The sequence below is a fragment of the Etheostoma cragini genome, chromosome 12 (assembly GCF_013103735.1).
Source record: "Etheostoma cragini isolate CJK2018 chromosome 12, CSU_Ecrag_1.0, whole genome shotgun sequence".
Classification (NCBI taxonomy): domain Eukaryota; kingdom Metazoa; phylum Chordata; class Actinopteri; order Perciformes; family Percidae; genus Etheostoma; species Etheostoma cragini.
The window spans coordinates 13,640,446-13,662,942 of NC_048418.1; the positions used below are offsets into that span (position 1 = coordinate 13,640,446).

Here is a 22,497-nt window from a genome sequence, read left to right on the forward strand (position 1 = left end):
TAGGCCTATATATTTTGATGGAATTAAATATGATGGATGTAACATGTAGGCCACGCGTGCGAGAAAGGTGCAGAAGAGCGCCGAAGAGCGTCAGTCGTGTTCCGTTATTGTCGAGCAATGCATTGTGGGATTTCAAAATGGAGCCGTCCGTGAATGTTATGTAGCCGTACACTGTTGTTATCAGGAGGAGAAGCCATTTCAAGTTAAGACGTAATATTCTTCTGTGACAGTGCACAACATGGGGTTGTTGTATTTCGCCAGGAGAGCGTACGCGTCCGCCAGAAAATACCCCGGGCGGTCTCTGTGCGTCACGTTTCTTTGCGGTGATTTAGCTCCAGCAGGTATCCGTGTCAAAAGGTACAGCCAGGAGACTATCCAGAGACATGTCCCTGTACAGTTTGTGTGCTATCACCTACCTCACAGGACCTTACTTAAAATCCAGGGACAAGACACGAGCCCGTTTCTTCAGGGGATTATAACCAATGACATGGCGCTGCTGGAGGTGCCTGGACTCTCAGCCATGTACTCCCATATGCTAAATGTACAAGGAAGAACACTATATGATATCATGTTGTACAGGTACAGTAAAGTTCATTCATGCATACCGTTTAAACTACTTGCACATGTTTTCAGTAAACACGAGGGTGTGGCTACATATCTTGAAGGACAGTTGCTGTTGATCATAGATATAAATACGGTAACGTCAGCAGATCAGGGCTCTGGAAAGCCAGGGGTTAAAAAAGACTTTCACCTTTCCAGCTGAACTTATTACTTACCAATGTGGACCGGTTTTACGTATAAAACTTAAGAATGTTCTAGTTTTGTCTAATTATTTTCAATATTCTTTAAAAAAAAAAAAACTTGTACTCAGTTGTGGCCCCTGTTGCAAGACACACAGCAAAACTTATTTTAAGTACTAATGTTCCATGTGCCAACATTTAATATCCCAAAAATTGAATTACCCTTCTTGTGTTATATCTCAACCCAACATACTTTTCAACAGGAAAAATACATTACTTCACTAAATACAGAAAGTAAAATGCTGTTAACTACTAAATACTATTCCATTTAGGCTTTAAAACAGTTGTTTTGCATTGCTAGAGCACCTATTTGTGATTAAAGTTACCTAGCCTTGTGGGTGGTGTATCTTAGTCAAACTTAGATGACAAGAAATCACATGTTGAGATCATTCCAGTGTAGGACAGTGATGTTGTTTTGTCACAATATGTAATATGTCAAAGAAGTCATGATAAGTGTAAGTAATTAAGTGAAACCCTTTGACTGAGAGATGGCAATACACAGAACATGACATGTTGTAACCCAGCCTGTCAACATTTGAAGGACACATGTACACATTTCAGTTGCCAGTGAAGTTTGTTCAACAGTTTCAGCAGATACTATTTTATAGTAGCAACTCAGTTAATATACTAGCTTGTGACTGATGCCAAATGTTTGTACTCTGCCTGACAAGCCTGACCTCTTATCCAGCTACAGACTCATTCCATTCAGTTTGTTGATGCACTTATCCAATTTGTATCACTTGGATACATCTTAAGCCAATTGTTGAACTTTGCAGAATAAGAGACATATGTAATTTTGCCACTGGTAAACTAAAAAGGTTACAAAATCAATGCCAATATGCATGTCCAATGGAGCTACTCAAAAAGTATTTTTGGTAAATAAACTAAATCATTAATTTGTCTAGATCAGGCAGATTGAGAAAAACATATTGCTCACCATACACATATGTTGTAATGACTTGATTGTATAGTTTTATAGCTTCTTCCCTCTTTTTTTTAACAAGGCACTAAATTTGCTGTATTTACTTTTTAGTCTAAAAGAAAGTGATGCAGAACAAGGTGTTTTCCTGGAGTGTGACAACACAATTAAGGACTCAATCTTGAGACATTTGAAGATGTACAAGCTCCGGCGAAAGGTCAACATAAACCCCTGTCCAGAGCTCTCTGTGTGGGCGGTGCTTTCCAAGAAAAAGAACGCAGATCACGAGGCCAGTAAACCTGAGCTCTCTTCCCCAGACAAAGTTCTGGTATGGGAGACTGATCCTCGAACTCAGGAAATGGGCTGGAGATTGGTATTGGAAAGTCAAATTGACCCCCTGGATATCATTGCATCATGTCAGAAAGGTGAGACGGAGGAATATCACAGGCATCGCTATGCAATAGGTAAGACCAGTTTGTATATTGGAATCCTTGTTTGTTGTTTGTATTGAATGAAAAACTGGATGATTTGTATGGCCTTGTGCCTTTCAAACGCATTGTTTATTTCCTCTGCTGTCATTGTTGCCTAGGACTTCCCGAGGGAGTGAAGGACCTCCCCCCTGGCGTGGCACTACCACTAGAGTCAAATCTTGCATACATGCAGGGTATCAGCTTTAGCAAGGGCTGTTACATTGGCCAGGAGCTCACAGCTAGGACTCATCACACTGGGGTGGTTCGGAAACGCCTAATGCCAGTACGCTTTTCAGCACCAGTCCAAGGTCTCGAGGAAGGCGCCGCGCTGCAAACGCAGTCGGGCAAGCCAGCTGGGAAGCACCGAGCAGGGGTTGGAGAGCTGGGTCTGTGCCTAATCCGCATGGCTCATGCCAAAGAGGCGATGACACTCAAATCTTCTGACAACACCACAGTGGCACTTGAGGTCTCTGTGCCAGACTGGTGGCCTAAAGATGTGAAAATCAACTGAAGAGGAGGATGTTTCCTCAAATGTGACATACATCAGATCTGGCAGACTTCTCGTAGACAGAACCCCTAAGTACAGAATGTACTGTCATTGTTTAACAGCTGTGTGGCACCTATCTAGATGAGAGCATTTGTTTTATTTGCAATAAAATCAATTTTTAGAGTGACTTTTCCCTAATTGTAAAGTATTATTTTACCACAGAATCATGGTATTTAACTTATCTATTGCAGACCTTTACAACAGGATATATCAACAGTGATATGTTATTGTTAGTTGTTGAATAAAGCACACAAATTCAATTAACTTTTGTATATATTTTTTTATTTTATTTTTCAGTGCAAAAGCTAATTCCAAACATTGGACATTTGAGACTGCAATTAATCTCAAATCAAAAGTGTAGTAAAACCTTTATCATCTTTTTTTTGCACTCTACAAATCGGCATTTTTTAATTCAAGCCATTCCCGGGTATTGATAACATTGTTGAGAAGCCACTGAACATCTTATTCCTGATAAAGGAGATGCTGCCCCCTTGTGGATTGTATTGTATCCCGAATTTGCTGCAACATGGTTTCTAGCTGCAAAATTGAGTGATCAAGCCGCTTAAAGTCTTCATTGCAAAGCAGGCATTCAATTATGTGAGCCACTCTTTGTAGGTCAAAGGCAGCATGGTAAGGTCCAAGCGTGGCGAGGGTCTCTGAGAGATGCCGTGGGCAATCGGAGGAATCCCCAGAGGAACAAGCATTCAGGAAAGCCATTCGGTTGTCAGCAATGATTTTCAGGAATGAGGCAAATTCTGCATAATTAATACCAGAGCAGGCCTTCATAATGACCTGAAAAGTAGCAAACAATGACTTTTAATATCATATTACAAACATTCACAGCAGCAGCATGTTTCTAGAAAGCAGGCAAGGTGAACAGTCTTGTCGCTGAAGTACCTGGCAGTGCTGATGCCACGAGTCCATCGTGTTTCTCCACTCCTCAATCTCTTTTTGAACAGACAAAAGCTCATTCTGAAGGAACTGCCACATGATGTCTACGTTGCAGCCATTCAGCCAGTTATGATTAATAGAGATAGTGTCCTCCTGTCATACAAACAAAGATTGAGAGAGAGAGTTCCTAGTAGGTCACAATTAGAAAATACACCATAATGTTCACAATAGTATGCCATTTGGTAGGTATTTTTACTCTATTTTGTTACCTTTACAGTTCTTACCAGATTATAAACTTGGTGGTACCAGCCACTGGGCACAAACATTATTTCACCTGCCTCTTGAATAATTTCAAGAGGTTGACAGGCTTTTTCGGAGTGTGGAAAAAGGCCTCTGTCTTGAAGCTCAGCTGACGTTACATCATATGGGAGGTTGCCGTGAGTGTCTCTTAAAAACTCTTCCTGTCCCGGGGGATACAGGAGCCATTTCTTCCTGCCACAGATGTTAGCAGACCAACTGTAGGAGCGGAACACATCTGCGTGGAACGGGGTCCTGGTGATGAAAAAGTGCATCTGGTTGATAGATGTACAACAAGTGTTGCCTCACAACTATAATAATATAATAATGAAATATATTGAGTTTTACATGCCAAAAAAAACTTTAATCTGGGTGTGGCCAAATTATGTTAGATGTTACATACCATGAGCCTTTAGGTCCCATGTAGACAAATCGGTAGTCATCCACTTCAAGTGTATCCCAGTATTCGTTAAGCCAGTCAGAAGAAAAGAAGGTTGGTGTGGTGTAAACATTATGTTCTGGAAAGTCCCTGTAAAACAATAATAATATATTCATTATGGGTAGTTAGATATTTTGCACATTACGCTGTATGATACAAAGTGTAGTTCAATCCGTAGTACTTGCTACCTTGACATGTGCCAGTCTTTAAGATAAAGACATCCTTTAGGTGACGAGTGGCCATTCTGGATGTATTCCTTCCAGTAGTGTATAAATTCTTTAAAAGGCATAACTTGTTTAGGGTTTGCATTGTACTCCTTTGCATTACAATTTGCAACAGGAACAGGAATCTCATCTGTGATACAGAATGAACACATTAACATGTAGTACATGACCAGTCATTGCAGCAGCTGCATTGTGACATATGGCAGACTCAACGCATTATAGACTTATTTACCAAACTCTTGCAGCAGTTTCTGGAAATTAGGCTTCCCCTCCTCAGACACCCACTGTTTTCTACACTTCCAGTTCTCCGTAAACCTTCTTGAAAACATACATGGGTGATTTGGAAGCAAGTATTTCTTGAAAAACCTAGAATAGCCCAGCTCCTTGTCGATGTAGTCAACAAAATGCGATGACCAAAACTGTTCGTACGACTGTCTCGGTATTTTGACCAGGCTGCAGCAGTTACGGTACGCCTCCCTGTCCATAATGGTAAACAGACTGTCTGGGTAAACAAGACATAGGCTAGCCAGGTAGCGTTAGCAAGCTAGCTGTCACTGCTTGGACAGCAAGAAAAGGTAGGGAAAGCGAGCGTGTCGATTGCTTTGACATTACATAACGCAACTCGTTTCACTTTTGCTGTCAAACGTAGGCTACAAAGCTAAACAACAACGCATTATGCTAAAACGTATTATTTCTATTTTGATAGCAGATGCCTGCACTCCATCCCGAAGATATAGCTAATGTTATTGGGTTATGGCTTGTTCTTGAACGCCGCACATGCTAAACTGTTGCTGTTTATTTATGGTCACCACTGCCTATATTACCGTTTCAATGTATTTAATGCGAATAGCGCATGCTATGAAACCGCCGTCCTAGCTAACATGTTTCCAAAACCTTGAAGTCGGACAGTAAATACAGCTGTGCTACTGCGTGACGTCACTTCCGTAATAAACAAGCGATAGTGTGGTGTAACGTAATGCTCACCCCGACAAGGTAATATTGTGTAGATTGTGTTGTGGCACGGATAAAATTGTTGCTTGAGGAAGTGATACATGCTAAGAAGGTTTATAACGTTATAATAACGCAGTCGTTATTCGGTCAGTTGGACAGAAAGGCTCCTCGCTAAAAGCTACCAGTGTGAACGCCTCAGCTAAGCTCATCTGCTGCTAGATCCCTTATTACACTGAATAAACTATGTAGCTATACTATCAGGACAGAGCGACCACTCAGTACAATTATATTTTTTAACAGAAATAATGTGTGTGCTACATAAATGTAATATTGATGCTCATTTGTCCTAGGTGAATCAGTGTATCTATTAACACAATGAGCCGGGACGTCCCTATCCACAGCTGGCCCGGTTCCTATTACATCAACAGTGAGAAGCGGTGGGAAAATGGGACCCTGTCCCTCACTAGGACCATGGTGCGCTTTGTCTCTAGCCAGAGTAAGGAGAGTCTTGCCAGCTTCCGCCTCTCCAGGATCATGGAGATCAAGATGGAGTCGTCTAGTTTTATCTTCAGCACTCTCACAGTGCTCGAAGAGGGCAATGTAAAACACTGGTTTGGCTCCCTTAAGCCCAACAGGGTGGTGGTTTATAATGTCTTAGAGCATTTCTGGAGAGAACGTCTTTTGTCCCCCAGCTCAGAGGCCAGGGGAGCCGAGTGTAGACCCTCTAAAGGCAGAGAGCTGATCAGCCTGGTAACAGGGGCCCAGAGAAGACTGGAGGACACCAGCAGTGTCCTCAGCCACCAAGGAGAGCAGTTTGACAATATGATGCAGGGACTGGAGAAGATTGACTCAGATCTGGGCGTGGCTGATAAGTAATTATCTAAATAGTTTCTGACTCAATGATAATACGCACTTTTTTTAATTTGGAAGTCTTGTTCATGTTTTATGCCAATGCTGTTGTCTGCTATAACTCAAGTAGTAGTTGCAAAACAAAAACTGCCATAAATTAATAATAGAATAATAAAATGTGTCCTTTCCCTTTTTACTCTGTTGCAGACTTTTGTTAGAGCTGGAGTCTCCCTCCTGGTGGCCTTTTGGTAAACTTCCTTGGAAGACTCAGCAGGAAGCCAAGGCTCAGGAAGCTGCAAGAGTTGGAGCTGCTGCTGCTTCTGCTGCCGGCAAAGGGTCCAGTAGGAATAAGGTTATCGCAAGCATTCCAGCTGTAGTGACCAAAGGCGGGGACTCAGACTTAAAACCCGGATGCTTGTTGGTGCTGCTGTCCTCAGTGGAGGTGCGAGACACAAACTGTCAACTCCTTCACCGTTTTGAACGAAATGACATTGATGAAATCAGGGTGCACAGTCCGTATGAGATCACTGTTAGACAGCGATTTATTGGGAAGCCAGATATCTGCTACAGGTTCCTGTCTGCCAAGATGCCGGAGGCAATGTCAGTGTTAGAGATGCAGTACAAAAAGAAAGTGGAGTTCACAAATGAATACAGTGCTTTCAAAGCAACTCCAGTTTCATCTCCGTGTGATACAGAGGGGCCAAACTGGAATCAAGGTAAGGCATGGAAAATATAAATAAAGGCTATTTCACTGTTTCCAGGTCTAGTATGAAATTGACCACTAAGTGGCAGTAAAGGTCTATGTTTCCACATCTGTTTATTTATAGGTGTGTAGCCACATGTAAAAACATTTAATCTGCATGACTTTTGGACACAGTTATTGTTGTCTCTCCTTGACAGAAATATGTTTTGATGAGTCACTTCATCCTGATTGCCCCAGTTACTTTGAGTTTACTGTCTGGTTTCCTCATAAACAACATATGCACTCTCCACTTTTTAACCATCTCCACCCATGGAGTCAGGTTTGCTGCAGAGGTGCCAAGACACAGAGCTCCCACTGGAGGTCCCAGCAGGAGAGCTGTCCCAGTTGCAGGTGCAGGTCCTCCAGCCGTCTGTCAGTCAGGCTGAGGCGCAGGAACTCAAACAGGTGAGACCTGTGGGAATATATGACTTGCACCTTTGTGACATCTATATTTTATACTTCTGTATACCTATAGTAAACAACCCTACGGTTTAAGAGACATGTATTTTGATAGTTCCATTCCAACCGACCAATACACCATAATGATTTATAATTTTAATCCTGTATGATTAAAATGTTATTTAGTGAGACCACAAACCAACGTCCATCCTGGTTTTGAGAAAAGGACAGAGACTTGTTCTGTCATTTGGTCAGACTTTACAACGTCTTTCCATTCAGTACCTCGCAACACTGAGAAATGTTACAGACATGGTCTGTGGTGGCAAGACCTACACAGTGACGGAAATTCAGATGTATGATTCTGTGTGTGTGTTTGTGTGTGTGTGTGTGTGTGTGTTACATACTATTCCAGGTAGCTAATGTTTGTTTGTTACATCATGCTTATATACACATCACATAGGGTCATTTAGATGAATAAATGAATGAATGTAGACTTCATGGGATGACACCAAGGTCCTGCTACCTATAGTGCCAAGATTATATTAAAGCTAAAGTAAAAGTAGAGCAGAATACAGAAACATACAGAATATTGGGGCTGACAAGTAACAGGCATTTGTTGCAGTGTTTTCCATCATATTTGAATTACTTAATCCTATTTCAAGATACAATATTTAGTTTTACCTCTGCCTGAGTGTTATCTTGAACAAGGCACTTTATACCTAATATTTTGTTAATAATTATTGTGCATAATAACTGTACAATATATTACAGTTGTTATTGTCTATATAATCATTTTTCAAACAAACTTATCATAGCAGTGACAGCATTGGTCCAGTCATACAGGTTGGCTCGTCTGTTCTGTTCATAAATGGTGTATTGTCTACAGCTGATAATGGCTCAAACTTCAAAGGTTGCCAGTTTTGACTTAATGCTATACTTCTGTACACACCCTACTCTTAATTCCTGTTAAGATTAGAATCTCCAGTGGGACAACTTGTACAGAGGGCCACTTAGTTTAATGTCCTGCAGTGAGTGCTTTAGCAACCATTCCCCTTTGTCTGAGCATTTTCATACCATTATTGTTGTTTGAGGTTGGAAATTCTTACCTGGCTAACACCACAAACTGGTTCACTCATTCTTAGATTTCATGCACTGAAATTTCTATTCATTCACAGACTTGAAGTTACCCCACTCATGCACAAGACTAGCATTTAGCTCATGTGTTTTTATATCAGTTCTAGCCAACGTGTTTAATTTTAGGGCTTTCTACATGACTTAAGTCCTCTAACCATTGTATAAGCAACAGCTAAAAATATTCATTTTCTGTGTTTTTCTATGACACACCAAAACTCCAGTGAATGTTAACTGCAAGGTGCGATTCAGTCATAGACCTGAGTGAACGAATACAGTCGTGCCTTGGTGTGTATTGACATACTATCTGTTTTTCAAACGGCTGTCTGGAACTATTTTTGTACTCAGTTGCAATGTCCGCATGTACTGGCCTGTGAAAACTGACATAACGTCGATGGGTGTGTGCGAACATGTGTAGTATAACATAATATTAGTTTAGAAACCATGGTAGTGGGGTTTGGAGTAGTGTTTATTAGGTTTTGCTTGGGAGATCCCCTTATATTTAAGTTGTTTCATCAACCATAACATACACAGTTGTTGGACGATGGAGATGTAGTCGCAGTATTCCTTAAAACCACTGAGAGCTGAAAACATACACTTTAGTATGATATCAATGATCCCAATAGATAAGCCAAGACTTGTGTCTGAATATCCTCACAAGCAGCTTCATATACAGTCCTTCATAAAATAAAATATCATATCTGCCACGTGAGTAGCTCTTATTACATTCATGGCTGGTGTAAAGTTTTGCTCTCATTTATAGATATTAAGTGTTGTCTTTGTAGCTAAGCTTAAAAGAAAAAAACACCCTCTAAAATAAATTAAAATTTCACTGTTATCTACTCGTTCTCTGTTTTACTCACACTCTCGCATTCAAACTCACTGAGCCCATCTTTAACATATCTTCCACATGTTCCACAATGCAACTGCTCAACAATTTTTTGTAGTTTTCAGTATTCAATCTTTTTTTATTAGTGTCTTGCTCGGCTGTCCATGTTAACTGAGGGCTGGTGTTTAATTAAACAAAATTTGTGTGTGTGTGTGTGTGTGTGTGTGTGTGTGTGTGTGTGTGTGTGTGTGTGTGTGTGTATAGATGTTGATGCAGTTGAAGAACCTTGCCCTGGAGGCAGAGACAGAGCTGGAACGGCAGGATGATGTTCTGGATGAACTAACCAGCTCCACTGACCGAGCCACCATGCACATAGAGAAGCACACCTGCCGCATGAAACGACTCCTGTAGCTCTGACAGTCCCGCAGACGCAGGCAGTCACCATGTCCTTCCTGAGAAATGCATTTTAAGCTTCCTCATTGCACTCAGGATTGGTACAATGTGAGAACAGCAGTAGGGACTTGCATTTACTCAAAATTTGATTTTTCTGGATATAATCACATAAGCACATGGGTTCAAGTGTCTGTAATTTCTGGGAAGTGCAGCAATGTTTGTGTAATACTAAAGATGTCCCCCCCCAATCTGTGACAATTGGAAACTTTCCTCCCTTGAAAAACGACCCCACACGTCATTTGTACAAATAGCAATTACGACTCATATTTAAATTTATTGTTTGGCAGTGCCCTAGTGGCCGCGGTAACTATGACGGGAGCAAAGTTATAAGTAAGGTGACAAAGTATAAGAGCGGCAAACTCTGTAAGGAGGCAGGTTGGGGTGGTGGATGGGTGACAGGAGACTGGAGTTTGTGTCCGTTTGAAAACCCAAACCGTGATAGTTTTCTAATCCTAACTAAGAAGTTTTGGTCTCTAAACCTAACAAAATTGCAACCAATTTCACAACATTAACGACCATTAAGCTTATTAAGCTTATTAAGGTATAAGGACGGAAAATTCTCCCGTGGGTTGTATATTCTGCCACCATTAGGGGCACTGATGTGTCTAACGCTCCTTTAGGTTGTTTAAGATGGTGTTCCTATGGCTTAGAGGACTAGTCGTAAATTTGTCTTTCAGATTATGATCTGAAATGTCTTCATTGTTTTATTTTATTATTTTATTTGAACAATTCAATCATTTGTGACTGAGATAAATGAGCCGTCTTTATGAAGGGTAACGTCTCCGCTGTGTCCTCTGAGTGTGCATTTTGCACCACTTTGCAGCCGTGGCTAGCATTGTTAGCATTACATTTGGCTTAGATCAGGGGTCAATGTTTTTTAGGCCAAAGACCCCTTAACTGAAAGAGAGATGGAGCAGGGACCCCCAACTACAGTACATATATTGGATAAAATCAAGTCTAAAGGCTCTTATACATACCTTTTAGTTAGTGTATAGAGTGCTAAGCTTATAAATAACTGCTGTTATGATTTTAGGAATCAAGTTTAATGTTAAGAATACAGTGAATCCTTTGGATTCACTGTATTAGCCTATTATTATCAGATACAGTGAATCCTTTGGATTCACTGTATCTGTGAATGGGTACCAGTGATTTCCTTGTCTCTGGTCATTAAGCCTCAATGTGTTTTTTTTCACTAATAGGCTGATTTACATTTGCTTATAATATGTTGTATTTATGTTAAGACATTTTGATTTTTGAAAAAACTTTTAAAAGTTGCAAAGAAACTCCCTTCATTTATTTTGCCTGATAATGGTCTAGTACTGAAACATTGCCTACAATTACTAACTACTACTATGACCTACTATTTATATTTGCAAGTTAGACAGTGGGCAGAAGTTTCTTTGCAACGTTTGACTTACTAATGCCCCTCAAAAGCACCTGTCTCACATAGATGTGTAAATTACTTTTCTGTGATGAAAAACGTTTAAAATTAAATAAAATTAACAATAATTTGTTGCTCCCCCCCGCAGTAAATCTGAGGAACCCCTGGGGGCCCTTGACACCTTGTTGAAGATCTCTGGCTTAGATGGTATCAACTGCACAGCGGTCATTTTGAAAACCTATTTTTTTTTTTATTTTCTTACCTTTGGAGTCGCCATATAGAAATAACTTACTTGATCCTATGGAAAGGAAAGTGTGCTTTAAAAACTGACCAATAGGTATATAACCAAAATGGGCTCCTGGTTGTCCAACCAGCACTATGTTCAGTGCCTGGTACTGGTGCTTAAGGCTTGGCTCAGCTTATTGAATCCCATTGGCAGGATTTGTGTTGGGAAGTTGGTGAGGGATCACATCTTCAACAGTGTACTAGTTACTCCTACTGATTGGTTGTGGTACGTGAGTAGGATATTTGGGGAAAAGCTTGAATCATCAATGCACTGCATGCCCTCCCAGTAAATCTGGTGACTCCATGTGTATCACAGGTGATAAACAGCAGTTTTACACCTTCCAGGCCTAGTGGGGGATTGCAATGGCACAACAACCGTGAAGGGAAAATTCAACATTCAAAAAGCTAAAAATGAGTAGTCTATTTATTCTCTTTGCACAAATATTTTTTTCAACAATCTGCATGTTGTTCCCATCGAAAGATGGATGTTGTGAAATTTTTGTAGAGTGAAGGATAACAGGGATTTAATAGCGTCACAGTGATATCTGTGTTTCTGATGTACTTCCTTTTTATAACTATTTCTGTGCTCATGACCTGTCTTTCTCAGGCCCTTGGTGTCATGTATTCTCTATTGACACAGTTTCCCCTATAGCTTAATGTTGCATGTTTCAATATTGCTGCCTTGTATTGCATCAATTGAAAATTCCCCATCATTACTAAAAAATATAAATATAATAAGTGTGCATCTAAGTTTTGGAAATCTTGAAAACAAAACAGATAACTTTAAATATTATATACAAAATACTAGGTCCACGTCTACTGTATTTGTCTTGCTAAAGGTTGATAATATTGTACAGTACCATTCAAAAATTTGGACACCCTTTCTAATTCATTTGAATTGGAAAGTATGTCCAAACCTTTGACTGGTACTGTAAATCTACATTATATGTAAATGACATGACACTTGTATTGTAATTCTGTGATTTTATTGTGATCTGTTATCACTCATTGCATTTAGCAAGAAGTTGAACTTAAAATGTCTTCACCATGTTTAAAAATAATGATTTCATCGCTGTATGGAGGCTTCTTTTTGCTGATGATACTACACATATTCTGACACTGGACACAACTAATCGATGACCTCTAAATATAAGGGTATAGGTACACCTTCATCTTCCTTATAAACAAAAAAATAAATAAAGCAACACAACTGGCATTGTAAGTATTGGAATAAATTCCTTTTTATGAATTCAGCTAAAAAATCATCTTTGAAAGTAGGGCCGGGCAATAGGTCAAAACATGTGATCACGATTTATTTTCCCATTTTGATACTTGAGGTTCGACCAGATCAACTCCAGAGGTTTAATTTCACTTAAGAACACTGTTTATTAACAAATAAAATAAACAATATGCCTTTACAATATTTAGCACACTGATTTTATTAAGGACTCTCATTACACATTTACCTTCTGAAATGCCCCACTGGTCAACAGAGCAGTAGTGACTCCAGGTCTGTGCAATGGTTTAGGGCCTTTGATCTTATTGTTTTGGTCTACTCAGCGCTTCTCAGCATTTTTAGCTAAATAATATCCACTCTAGGCTACCTGCAGCACCAAACAACATATCGGCAAAGTTAGCAACTAGCTGGTGTATAGAGTGCAGCATTTAGCACCTAAAGAGCCAGATATTTCTCGCAGGAGTTGGAGGCAAGGCAAGGCAAGGCTGCTTTATTTGTATAGCACATTTCAGCAACAGGGCAATTCAAAGGGCTTTACACAAAAACAGTTAAAAACAGTTAAAAAATAAATACAGATAAAACACAAGAATAAGCAGTTAAAAAATAAAACACAAGAACAAAAGTTACAGTGCAGTATAATAAATTAACAGCCATTTAAAGAAAGGCAACAATAAAAAGAAAGATCTTCAGCCTTGATTTAAAAGAACAGAGCAGTAGCGGATCTGCAGTTTTCTGGAAGTTTGTTCCAGATATGAGGAGCATAGAAACTGAACACTGCTTCCCCCCTGTTTAGTTCTGACTCTGGGGACAGAAAGCAGACCTGTTGCAGATGACATAAGAGGTCTGGGTTGGTCATAGTGTCTACTCAAGTCCACTGAAGATGAAAGCATGGACAAGTTTTTCCAAATCCTGTTGACACGTAAGTCCTTTAACCCGTTACATATGCTCAAGGTGATAATAGGCGGACTTTGTAACTGTCTTAACGTGGCTGTTAAAATTCAGATCTAAGTCCATGACTATACCAAGATTTCTGACTTTGTCTGTTGCTGTAAACATTGTTGTTTGAAGCGGAGCGCAGACTTTTAATTGTTTCTTTTTTGCTCCAAAACAACCACCTCAGTTTTTCCTTCATTTAATTTCAGAAAGTTCTGGCACATCCAGTCGTTAATTTGTTCGATGCACTTTGTCAGTTTTTGTATTGGACTGTAGTCCCCTCTAGATAAGGTTATGTGAATTTGTGTGTTGTTCTAACTATGGTAACTTATTTTGTTGTCTCCCAAATCTGAGCCAGTGGAAGCATATAGATGTTAAACAGAAGAGGCCCCAGAATGGAGCCTTGGTGAACTCCGCACATCATATTTGTATGCTCAGATGCTTAATTACCTATTGACACAACGTAGTCCCTATTCTTTAAATGGGATTCAAACCAGTTTAGTACTGAGTCAGAAAGGTCAACCCAGTTTTCCAAACGGTCTAGTAATGTGTCATGGTCAACGATGTCAAAGGCAGCCCTGAGAGCAAGTAATACTAAGACTGTTGTTTTGCTACTAGCTGGGTTAAGGTGGATGTAATTAAAGACTTTGACAAGAGCCGTCTCAGTGCTGTGGTGTGGTCGGAAGCCAGACTGAAAAGTATCAAAGCTGTTGTTTAGTAACAAGAAATGGTTGAGTTGTTGAAGAAACGCTTTTCAATGATTTTACTTAAAAACACAAGGTTTGATATCGGGCTATAGTTGTTCATGAGTGATGTGTCTAGAGTGTTCTTTTTTAAAAGTGGCTGTATTACTGCAGTTTTCAGGGCCTGTGGGAAGATACCTGAAAGAAGAGACACAATGTGTAGAAGATCAGACGCAAAACAATTCAAAACGTTTTTGAAAACACCCGTTGGTAGACTATCAAGGCAACAAGAGGAAGTTTTCAGATGTTGTATGATGTCCTCCAGGTTTTTATGGTTGATTGTATGAAATACTGTAATATTGGAATTAGTTTTGACTGAACACTGTGACAACACATATCCTGTACTTGATATGGAGGCACTGACTGTTTGTCTAAGATTCTGAATTTTGTCTTTGAAGAAGAAGGCAAAGTCATTATAGGCCTGGTAGATAAAAGTTTAGATGCTGATGCTACTGAAGGGTTTGTAAACCTGCCGACAGTAGCAAACAAAGTATATGAACGATTATTTTTTCTAGCAATAATGTCAGAGAAGAAGGACTGCCGTGCATTACTCAGTTCCAGATTATAAAGTCTCTTTATGGGTGTTATAATGGACCAGGAGATTCGTTTTTCACCACCTTCGTTCAGCTTTTCTACTCTCTCTCATTTTTGTTCTCACCGGTAGGACATATCTCCATTGGGACCTTTTCTTACCAGACACCACTTTAACCTTAGTGGGAGCAGACAACACTTGTAATTTATACAGGCGAGCAAAACAGAGCTACAAATAAAGCAAATAATGAACTCCAAAATCAGTTGTGTCGTTAACAGATTAGCAACAGCATTTTTGTAACAAATCAAGTTTGTAACCATACATCTATCGTAACTAAAATATTTATCCCCTAAACCTAACCACTAAGCAGTAAGCGGCATCAAATTTATGATTTAGGCGTTGGCAGCAGGCTAAAAAGTGTTACAAACGACACTGTAAACGATGCATTCAGAAAATATTCTGACTCCTTCACATTTTTGCCCCCCTTCATTTTATAAAATTGGTGCCTAATGCTAAAAACGTTAAAACTATTTTTTCCCTAATTGATCTACCCTCAAAATCCCATAATGACAAGGTGAAAACAGGATTTTAGACATTTTTCTAAATGTATTAAAAGAAAAACTTTTAAACAAGTACCAAGACCCATTGCAATGACATGATATTTGGATCAGGTGCTGCCCATTTCCCTTGATCATCTGAGATGTTTTGATTGGAGTCCACCTGTGTTAAATTCAATTGATTGGACATAATTTGGAAAGGCACACCCCTGTCTATTTAAGATCTCACAGCGGACAGCTCTTATCAGACCAAAAATAAGACATAAGGTAAAAAGAACTTCCTGAAGAGCTCAGAGATAGCATTGTGTTGAGACATAGATCTTGGGAAGGCTGCAAAAACAGTTCTGCTGTAATGAAGGTTTCCAAGAGCCAGTGGCCTCCATCATTCTTAAGTTTGAAACAACCAAGACTTCCTAGAGCTGGCTGACCAGTCCAAATGAGCAAATGATGTAACTTAAGTGCTCCAGAAGTCACTGAGAAAGTGTTTAAAGAAGCCTCATTACACAAAAGCCATTTAGGGGTTGGCAAAAAAACAACTTTTGAAGCCCCCTCAGGACTGCTGAAGCTAAACAAAGCAATATACGGAGGTGTCCTTAATGAACAACTTGTCCAAGGCACTCACGACCTCGGACTGAGCTGAAGACTCACCTTCCAACAGAAAAATGACCCTAAGCACACAAACAAACACAATAAAACAGTAGTGGCTTAGGGACAACTCTACAAATATTCTTTAATTGCCCAGCCAGTGACCATGTTTCAAATTGAAGATCACTGGAGAGACATCAAAATGGCTTTACACTGCTGGTCCCCATCCAACCTGATAAAGCTTGAAAAAGAGCCGTAGAGAAAGGCAGAAAATTCCTAAACGTGTGTTCAAAACTTCATCATACCCAAAAAAGCAACGGCACTTCAAATAAGCACTGAGTTAAGGGCCTAGATACCTGTGTCAATGAGATGTGATTTCTTTTTAACAAAGTTGCAAAAAAATGTCTAGAGCAACAGGCAACGCCCCTTATCATTGGCTCCCATGTAACAAATTGTAACAGTGGATGTCAAAACTTGCAAATTAGAAATGGATGTTAATTACTGTTTCAGCCACTGTGCATGCTGTTGTGTGGAAGTGGCTAACTTTACACTGTACACTTTTATAACATCCTGTTGGCATCATCTGACCATTCCTGTTAGACTGCCTTCACCAAAGGCAGGAACTACTTCATGTCAACAGTGGACCAGATTTTATTTGGAAAATGGCTGACCGCTCTGTTAGGAATCAGGAAGATGCCTCACACAGAGGGGTTTGAAAGAAAATTGACATTCTCACTCAACAGTCTGCTCCCAGTTAGCATGGATTTATCACTTCTATTAAACAAAGCCCACAATGGAAGATGTTGGACTGAAAACACATAACATTAAAGGGATGCCTGGTTATGACTTTATAAAAGAAAGTTCTTCCAGCATGGTTCAAATTTCCTTCACTGTAGACTGTTGATTTGAGTGATAAACAGTGAGATTCTGGAAGTCCCAAACTCCAGAAGCACACCACATGGTTATGTGAATTCCAACCCTTAAAAAAAAGGTTAGGGAAATAGAGCACACACTGACGTGGTTTTGAAGCAGCCTTGCAATACAAGGAAGTGGTGGCGGTCTTGTATGACCACAGATACATGAGATCCGGCTTTGCCTTCCTAACGGATGGTATGGAGACACAAGGGATTTTGCTGGCCTTGACTTCCAAGTCTGTTTACGCGATAGTTCTGCGGCGAGCGCTCTCATTCTGGGAGCATGTCTCCATTGATGGCCAATCAATCAACTCTTGCTGGGAAAAAGCAGCTCTAAGTTTGTGGGCAATGAGGGCACATGTGGGTTGCACAGTGTTTCAAAATATGGAGCCATGTGACTGCAATACAAATAGACTGGAGTTTACATCCACGTGAATATGTTTTTCAGTGTCTTTTTAAAGATATTAGTAAAATTTAAAGAACCCACTACTACTTGTTTTATTTGGCATGACGCAGCAGCTATTTAGAGTCATATGCTTTCAATTAGAAAATGTGTTTTAGCAATGCATAGTATTGTCATGAATTACACTTTCTTTTAATATATAAGTAATCGTTGATGTTGAGCAGACCTACAATATATTAAATCAATATTAGAGAAATTTTCCCTTCGCTGTGGACTATGTCTGTCTGTCTGTCTGTCTGTCTAATGGCCTGATTTTTGACTCGCGTCCTCGCCGGCCTCTCACTAGTGCAGGTGTTGCTGGGTTTCCTTTTGCTGAGGGAGTTTCTGGTTTCAGGAAATAAGGCCTGTTGGTTAATGTTAGAACTGGGAGAAAATGTTTCTGGAAGGAAGGTGCTTGTGTCCAACCAGGGGGTGTATATGTAGTCTACAACAGAAAGCGATATGACCTCAAAATCCTCTTTGTGTCTCTGGCTATCACCGTAGTAACATTTTCTCATTGTTTTAATTACGGCAGACATTACCCTGTGGATTTACATTTGACTTTGTCTTGTGAATTTACATTCTTTTCACATACATTGTTTGGATTCAGATCTTTTGATTTAGTCAAACCATAAACCATGCTCTGCATGGCTGTTAAAATATGGTACTTTCCCAGATGCTGAGCTGCATGATGATATCATGTGCTCTTGCACTTATTGTTATGTTTTCCTTGGTCTATGAGGCGCACTTTGGTTTTCTGGCTTTTGTTTCACAAACTTTTCTCATTTCTGTGCGACAGAGTTAACAGCTAGGCAGCCAAACCAAACGTAGCTGTGGTTTTATACAGTAGTATCAGTCTCAAATCAACTCCAGGTGAAATCCCACATTATAACCTACCTGAAAGTGCTTGTCTTTCTAGCATATACACACACACTGTATTACTTGCTTCTTTGTTCAGTGTTATTTTTTTGAGTCTAAGGAACAGTTTAGCAGAAAAACATATTCTTACCGTGTTAACTATGTACTGTGTAGGGCGTTTCTAATGACTTAATGATACCCCATCACTCCCACTCACTCACTTGGTTGAGCTTAATCATCCTGCTGGCCATGGGGTGATAAAATATTCCATAAAAAAAAGAATCATTTTATAAATGTAATTGTTAGTGTGCTCATTTAATTCAGAAGAGGGCAGCAGTAACTTGCTCATGGTGAGTTTAAGTCATTAACCACAAAACAAATCAGTGCGTTATGACCTTTGCACTTTGTTTGAGGAAAGTATTATTGTATTTATATTGTGTGGTCAGGTTCTGTACTGCACTGTCTACTGGGTATGCAGTATGCATGTAAATGCACAAGGACAGTGACAGTAACCAACAACAGACTTTTCTTTGCAGGTCTTGTTTGTTTTTCTTTGGGGAAACACCTTTCAAAAAATGCTTCCCAACTTCCTGCATAAGGTGAATAAGAACACAATGGTCCAGAGTTGCAACTTTGGCAAGTGTAAAGAGTCCCATTTGTAATTACTGGATTATGTGTTCACTAAAACCCCATCTACACAGCTCCTCAAACAGGTTTTCAGGCCATGAGCCAGCTCACACTGCATCAGTACTTTTACAAGCGGGCCCCCCAGAAACCTTCAGCAAGTCTGTTTTTTGTGGCTCTTGCTGCAAATGGAAACACTTAGCTCCCACAATAAATTACCCACCTGACTGATGCCACACTGCATAGACCCCCAGACAGTCACATACAGACTATGGATTTATATTTTAACATAAAATCCTCTTGGACTCTACTATGTTATAGTGACTTTGAGTCACATGAGCTAACAAGAGAACAGGAAAAATAATTAATCATGCAAAGGTTGTTGCACCAGCGTGCAGCCTGCAGGGCTGGCGGTTTGATTAAAGTTAAGGATGTGTTCCCCCCCCCTCACCTCAGTGGGGTTGACATTGGGGTCATTTCAGGACAAAAATAGACTTTCTTGGTTACTTATTTTCTCTTGAAAGTAAATAGCCATTAGTGCAGCAAGCCAGTGATCTCAAGGTCAACACTACTGTCCATATGAAACTATTGTTTATACTGAAGCAGGATAATTAAAAGACACAACAAGGATAGCATGGCATTCTGTTAAATTGAGCATCTCCTGCAAAAACAGTAATGATGGTCCTCCTGTGAACACAGTCCAGTTGGGTCAAGTTCAGACATTGTGAAAACATACTTAAAAGCACTTGACTTAAACTTCTGTATTAAATGTCAAGGTGTGTTAGGAAATAAGAGCAGCATCTGGGACCCTTGCTAAGACTGCCGGTGAAATAATCCTAATTATCATTCCAGCAAACTATGTGCTTGACCACCTAGTGATGTAATTGCAGCTGACCAAATAGATTGTTGTTGAAATATTGCCCTGCTGTTATAGCTACGTTGTGACAGCGTTGTGTGTTCACTGAGGGCCGGTGCAACCATAACAAACACAGCTGAATCTGGGGTTTACATTTCAGCAGGATGACGGTGCACGCAGCGTCTGGGTGGAACTTGGGAAAAAGAGCCCGGGCCAGCAGCCTTGTCTGGCTCACTTCCAGCATGGTAAGAGTAAGAGTAAGTGCAACCTGTGAAATCATTGTCAGATGCACCCGTTTCTAAATGCAAATGAATGAATGGACAGCATTAGCTATGTCTTTGCTTCAGCGCTAGGCAAAGAGCATGTTTGATAAAGTAGGTAAAGCCATGCCAGGACAGTAGTTTGGGCCTTTGATAAAATGTGTGGAACATCAAATTCAGGTTGGAATTGTGTGACGTGCCATTTGAAATGCCTCCCAAATGGAAGCCGCCACCCGGCTGGGAGTTTTGAAGTCAACACAACCAACGGAAACATCATTTTTTACCATCTATTGTCTGAGAATGGGTTTAATTTAGACATAGGCCATCAATTCATGCAATCATCTTTAGCGCAACTACAAAAAAACAAGCCTTCAAATTTCTCGTCTGTTTTTACTTATTTTGCCGCTTAAATTGTTTCCCTTCATTGCAGATTTTGGAGATGAAAAGGTGAAAAACAAAAGAAAAAAATAAATCCAAAGGTATGCCCAGAAGATCATGCTCCTTACTTTTTTAAGTCTCTAAATCGTTTTTTTCTGTGTGGGTTTATTTCCATAACTGCAAGGAATTTTTGGACAACACCTATTTTGTGGAAACTCCTTCCGCAATCCCAAATGGTTTGTCCACGTAACCTCAGGGGAGCCGCCAGCAACTATGTAATTGGAGAAGATTGAGTACACACAGAGAGACCATAGCCTGGTGAGCTATTGAGAAGCTGAAACAAAGATTGCCAGATGTTTAACCAGAACTGCCATATGTGAGGTGGTTTCTGAACTTATGTGCAAAATGTGTGAGTGGCAGACAGAAGGAATATGAACCTTTGACCCTGTGTCCATTACAGGTACAGAAAAAAACTGTAATACCGATTGACCAAGAAGTCTATGCAAAACAATGACGTGTTACACTGTTTGGTTTTCCTCTAAAAGTAAATCTAGTGTTCCTCGGGATATCACTCAGGAATCCCCTTGTACTGATGGAAACCATGGAGCCGTCAAAACAGGACTGCCTGGTTTCAATTAAAGCATTGAATATCAAAGACAATCACTCCCATTTTAATGTGCATTTTTTATGTTCAGTTTATTTTGATGGAAAATTTGTGGGTGGAGCACATGCTAATTGGTATGGAAAACTTGCACCTGTGGTAGACCAATGTTTTGAGAGTCAGAAACGTTGAATATGTGCGTTCTTTTCTTGTGAGAAGGAGCCTGGCTTTAACCCAAAAACAATTCCAGACTGGATCTGATGTGTATGATTGTCTGGAACAATACAGTCACACAGTGGTTGTGATATTTTCATGCTTTGCACTTCATAGTGCAGTATAATTTGTCACTCATCATGACCATTTACAAACCATTCTACCATTCACTCACCGTACTGGCATTGAAAAACAAGTTTAACAAAATTCCAGACTTTGATTCCAATTTATATCTTAGTGAATCTAAATAATCATATTGGTGATATTGAACTGGTGGTAATAATAGTTAATAGTGATGCCATGAACATGATTAGACCTTCCCCTGTCATAATTGAGTGTTAACATATATTACATCATTGTATTTGCAGCACATGTCAACCCTTTTGACACATCTTGTATTATGTCATACCGCTAATCGAGGGAAGTCTGTGTGATTTGCTATGCTATACTCACAAGATTCAACTTAATGCAACGGATGTCCGACACACTCTTCACATAAGAGGGACTATTTGCTGCCCCAGCTAACCATTCAATCCTGTAGCTTCAGGATGACTTTGTGAAGGAAATTATAATTTTTGCACTACGTTCTGTTGCTGCTACCAGCCTTTGGAAACTCATCTTCCACTCTTTATGATAGCTGTCAATCCACTTTAAGCTTGAAAAACTTGAAAAAGTTTCTCATTTGTGCTGTCATTTCTTTGGTACGTGACAATCCTGTCCAACTCGCTGCTAAATTGATGCGAATCACTGCAGTATTTTCTGCTTGTCCAGATATGTTCATGTAAATGTTTTGTCTCTTTAAAGGTTTGTTGTTGGTAATATGGTAGAGGTAGAGTTTGTATCATTGTCACTCACAAATCTCTGCTATTCTGAAGTTGTTTTATGCTTGCAGGCAGTGACAAGTTCAGAGCCTAGAGAGCCGACATCAACTCCGTACACAGGCTATTTGTTTCACAGTTTAACTTAATAACTGTATTATGACTGTTTTTAAAAGCACGTTTAATAAGCATTATATTTACAAGAATGGCTGCATATTAATTTCAGGCTTTTAAGTTGGCACAATGTTTTTGTACAAGTGTTTCTGTATGTGTGGGGTGGATATATCAAGACATTCCTTCCATTCTGGTGAGAGAGAGAGGTGGAATCACCATGTTTAT

The 22,497-nt window shown here is 39.8% G+C and overlaps 3 protein-coding genes and 2 long non-coding RNA genes across 6 annotated transcripts in view; 3 read left to right on the top strand and 2 right to left on the bottom strand.

Annotated features, from left to right (window-relative positions):
* Positions 1-11,695, bottom strand: part of LOC117954905 — a 23,835-nt gene extending 12,140 nt beyond the window's left edge. The window contains exon 1 of the long non-coding RNA XR_004658918.1: positions 11,615-11,695. This is a non-coding gene — a long non-coding RNA (uncharacterized LOC117954905). The remainder of the gene's footprint in view (positions 1-11,614) is intronic.
* Positions 104-2,996, top strand: iba57 (iron-sulfur cluster assembly factor IBA57). Its single transcript, XM_034889015.1, has 3 exons — positions 104-579; positions 1,834-2,183; positions 2,309-2,996. Exons 1-3 carry the CDS (start codon positions 239-241, stop codon positions 2,698-2,700), a joined length of 1,083 nt encoding a protein of 360 aa, XP_034744906.1. The 5' UTR covers positions 104-238; the 3' UTR covers positions 2,701-2,996.
* On the bottom strand, positions 2,999-5,117 carry jmjd4 (jumonji domain containing 4). Its single transcript, XM_034889010.1, has 6 exons — positions 4,820-5,117; positions 4,552-4,717; positions 4,328-4,453; positions 3,912-4,179; positions 3,634-3,780; positions 2,999-3,528 (listed from the first exon to the last, which is right to left on the bottom strand). The coding sequence occupies exons 1-6, from the start codon at positions 5,070-5,072 to the stop codon at positions 3,199-3,201; spliced, it is 1,290 nt and encodes a 429-aa protein (XP_034744901.1). The 5' UTR covers positions 5,073-5,117; the 3' UTR covers positions 2,999-3,198.
* On the top strand, positions 5,417-10,884 carry snap47 (synaptosome associated protein 47). 2 transcript variants are annotated; one of them, XM_034889012.1, is made up of 5 exons: positions 5,417-5,580; positions 5,889-6,410; positions 6,595-7,103; positions 7,406-7,534; positions 9,753-10,884. In XM_034889012.1, the coding sequence occupies exons 2-4, from the start codon at positions 5,914-5,916 to the stop codon at positions 7,513-7,515; spliced, it is 1,116 nt and encodes a 371-aa protein (XP_034744903.1). In that variant the 5' UTR covers positions 5,417-5,580; positions 5,889-5,913; the 3' UTR covers positions 7,516-7,534; positions 9,753-10,884. The 2 variants fall into 2 exon arrangements, with proteins under 2 accessions (XP_034744903.1, XP_034744902.1); XM_034889011.1 differs by having other exon boundaries at positions 7,410-7,534; positions 9,753-10,882.
* On the top strand, positions 11,048-11,425 carry LOC117954904. The gene is made up of 2 exons (XR_004658917.1): positions 11,048-11,252; positions 11,319-11,425. It is a non-coding gene; the product is annotated as an uncharacterized LOC117954904 (long non-coding RNA).
* Positions 11,696-22,497: the final 10,802 nt, after the last annotated feature.

What these genes read in the sequence shown, in the direction of transcription:
- jmjd4 (XM_034889010.1), bottom strand. Translation starts at nt 5,072, where the DNA reads ATGGACAGGGAGGCGTACCGTAACTGCTGCAGCCTGGTCAAAATACCG. An exon ending in ACCACCAAGTTTATAATCTG is followed by an intron (nt 3,781 to 3,911) that starts GTAAGAACTGTA and finishes TTTGTATGACAG; the next exon opens with GAGGACACTATCTCTATTAA. An exon ending in CGTGGCATCAGCACTGCCAG is followed by an intron (nt 3,529 to 3,633) that starts GTACTTCAGCGA and finishes GCTACTTTTCAG; the next exon opens with GTCATTATGAAGGCCTGCTC.
- snap47 (XM_034889011.1), top strand. Translation starts at nt 5,914, where the DNA reads ATGAGCCGGGACGTCCCTATCCACAGCTGGCCCGGTTCCTATTACATC. An exon ending in GATCTGGGCGTGGCTGATAA is followed by an intron (nt 6,411 to 6,594) that starts GTAATTATCTAA and finishes ACTCTGTTGCAG; the next exon opens with ACTTTTGTTAGAGCTGGAGT. An exon ending in AGGCGCAGGAACTCAAACAG is followed by an intron (nt 7,535 to 9,752) that starts GTGAGACCTGTG and finishes GTGTGTGTATAG; the next exon opens with ATGTTGATGCAGTTGAAGAA.
- iba57 (XM_034889015.1), top strand. Translation starts at nt 239, where the DNA reads ATGGGGTTGTTGTATTTCGCCAGGAGAGCGTACGCGTCCGCCAGAAAA. An exon ending in TATGATATCATGTTGTACAG is followed by an intron (nt 580 to 1,833) that starts GTACAGTAAAGT and finishes TTTACTTTTTAG; the next exon opens with TCTAAAAGAAAGTGATGCAG. An exon ending in CAGGCATCGCTATGCAATAG is followed by an intron (nt 2,184 to 2,308) that starts GTAAGACCAGTT and finishes ATTGTTGCCTAG; the next exon opens with GACTTCCCGAGGGAGTGAAG.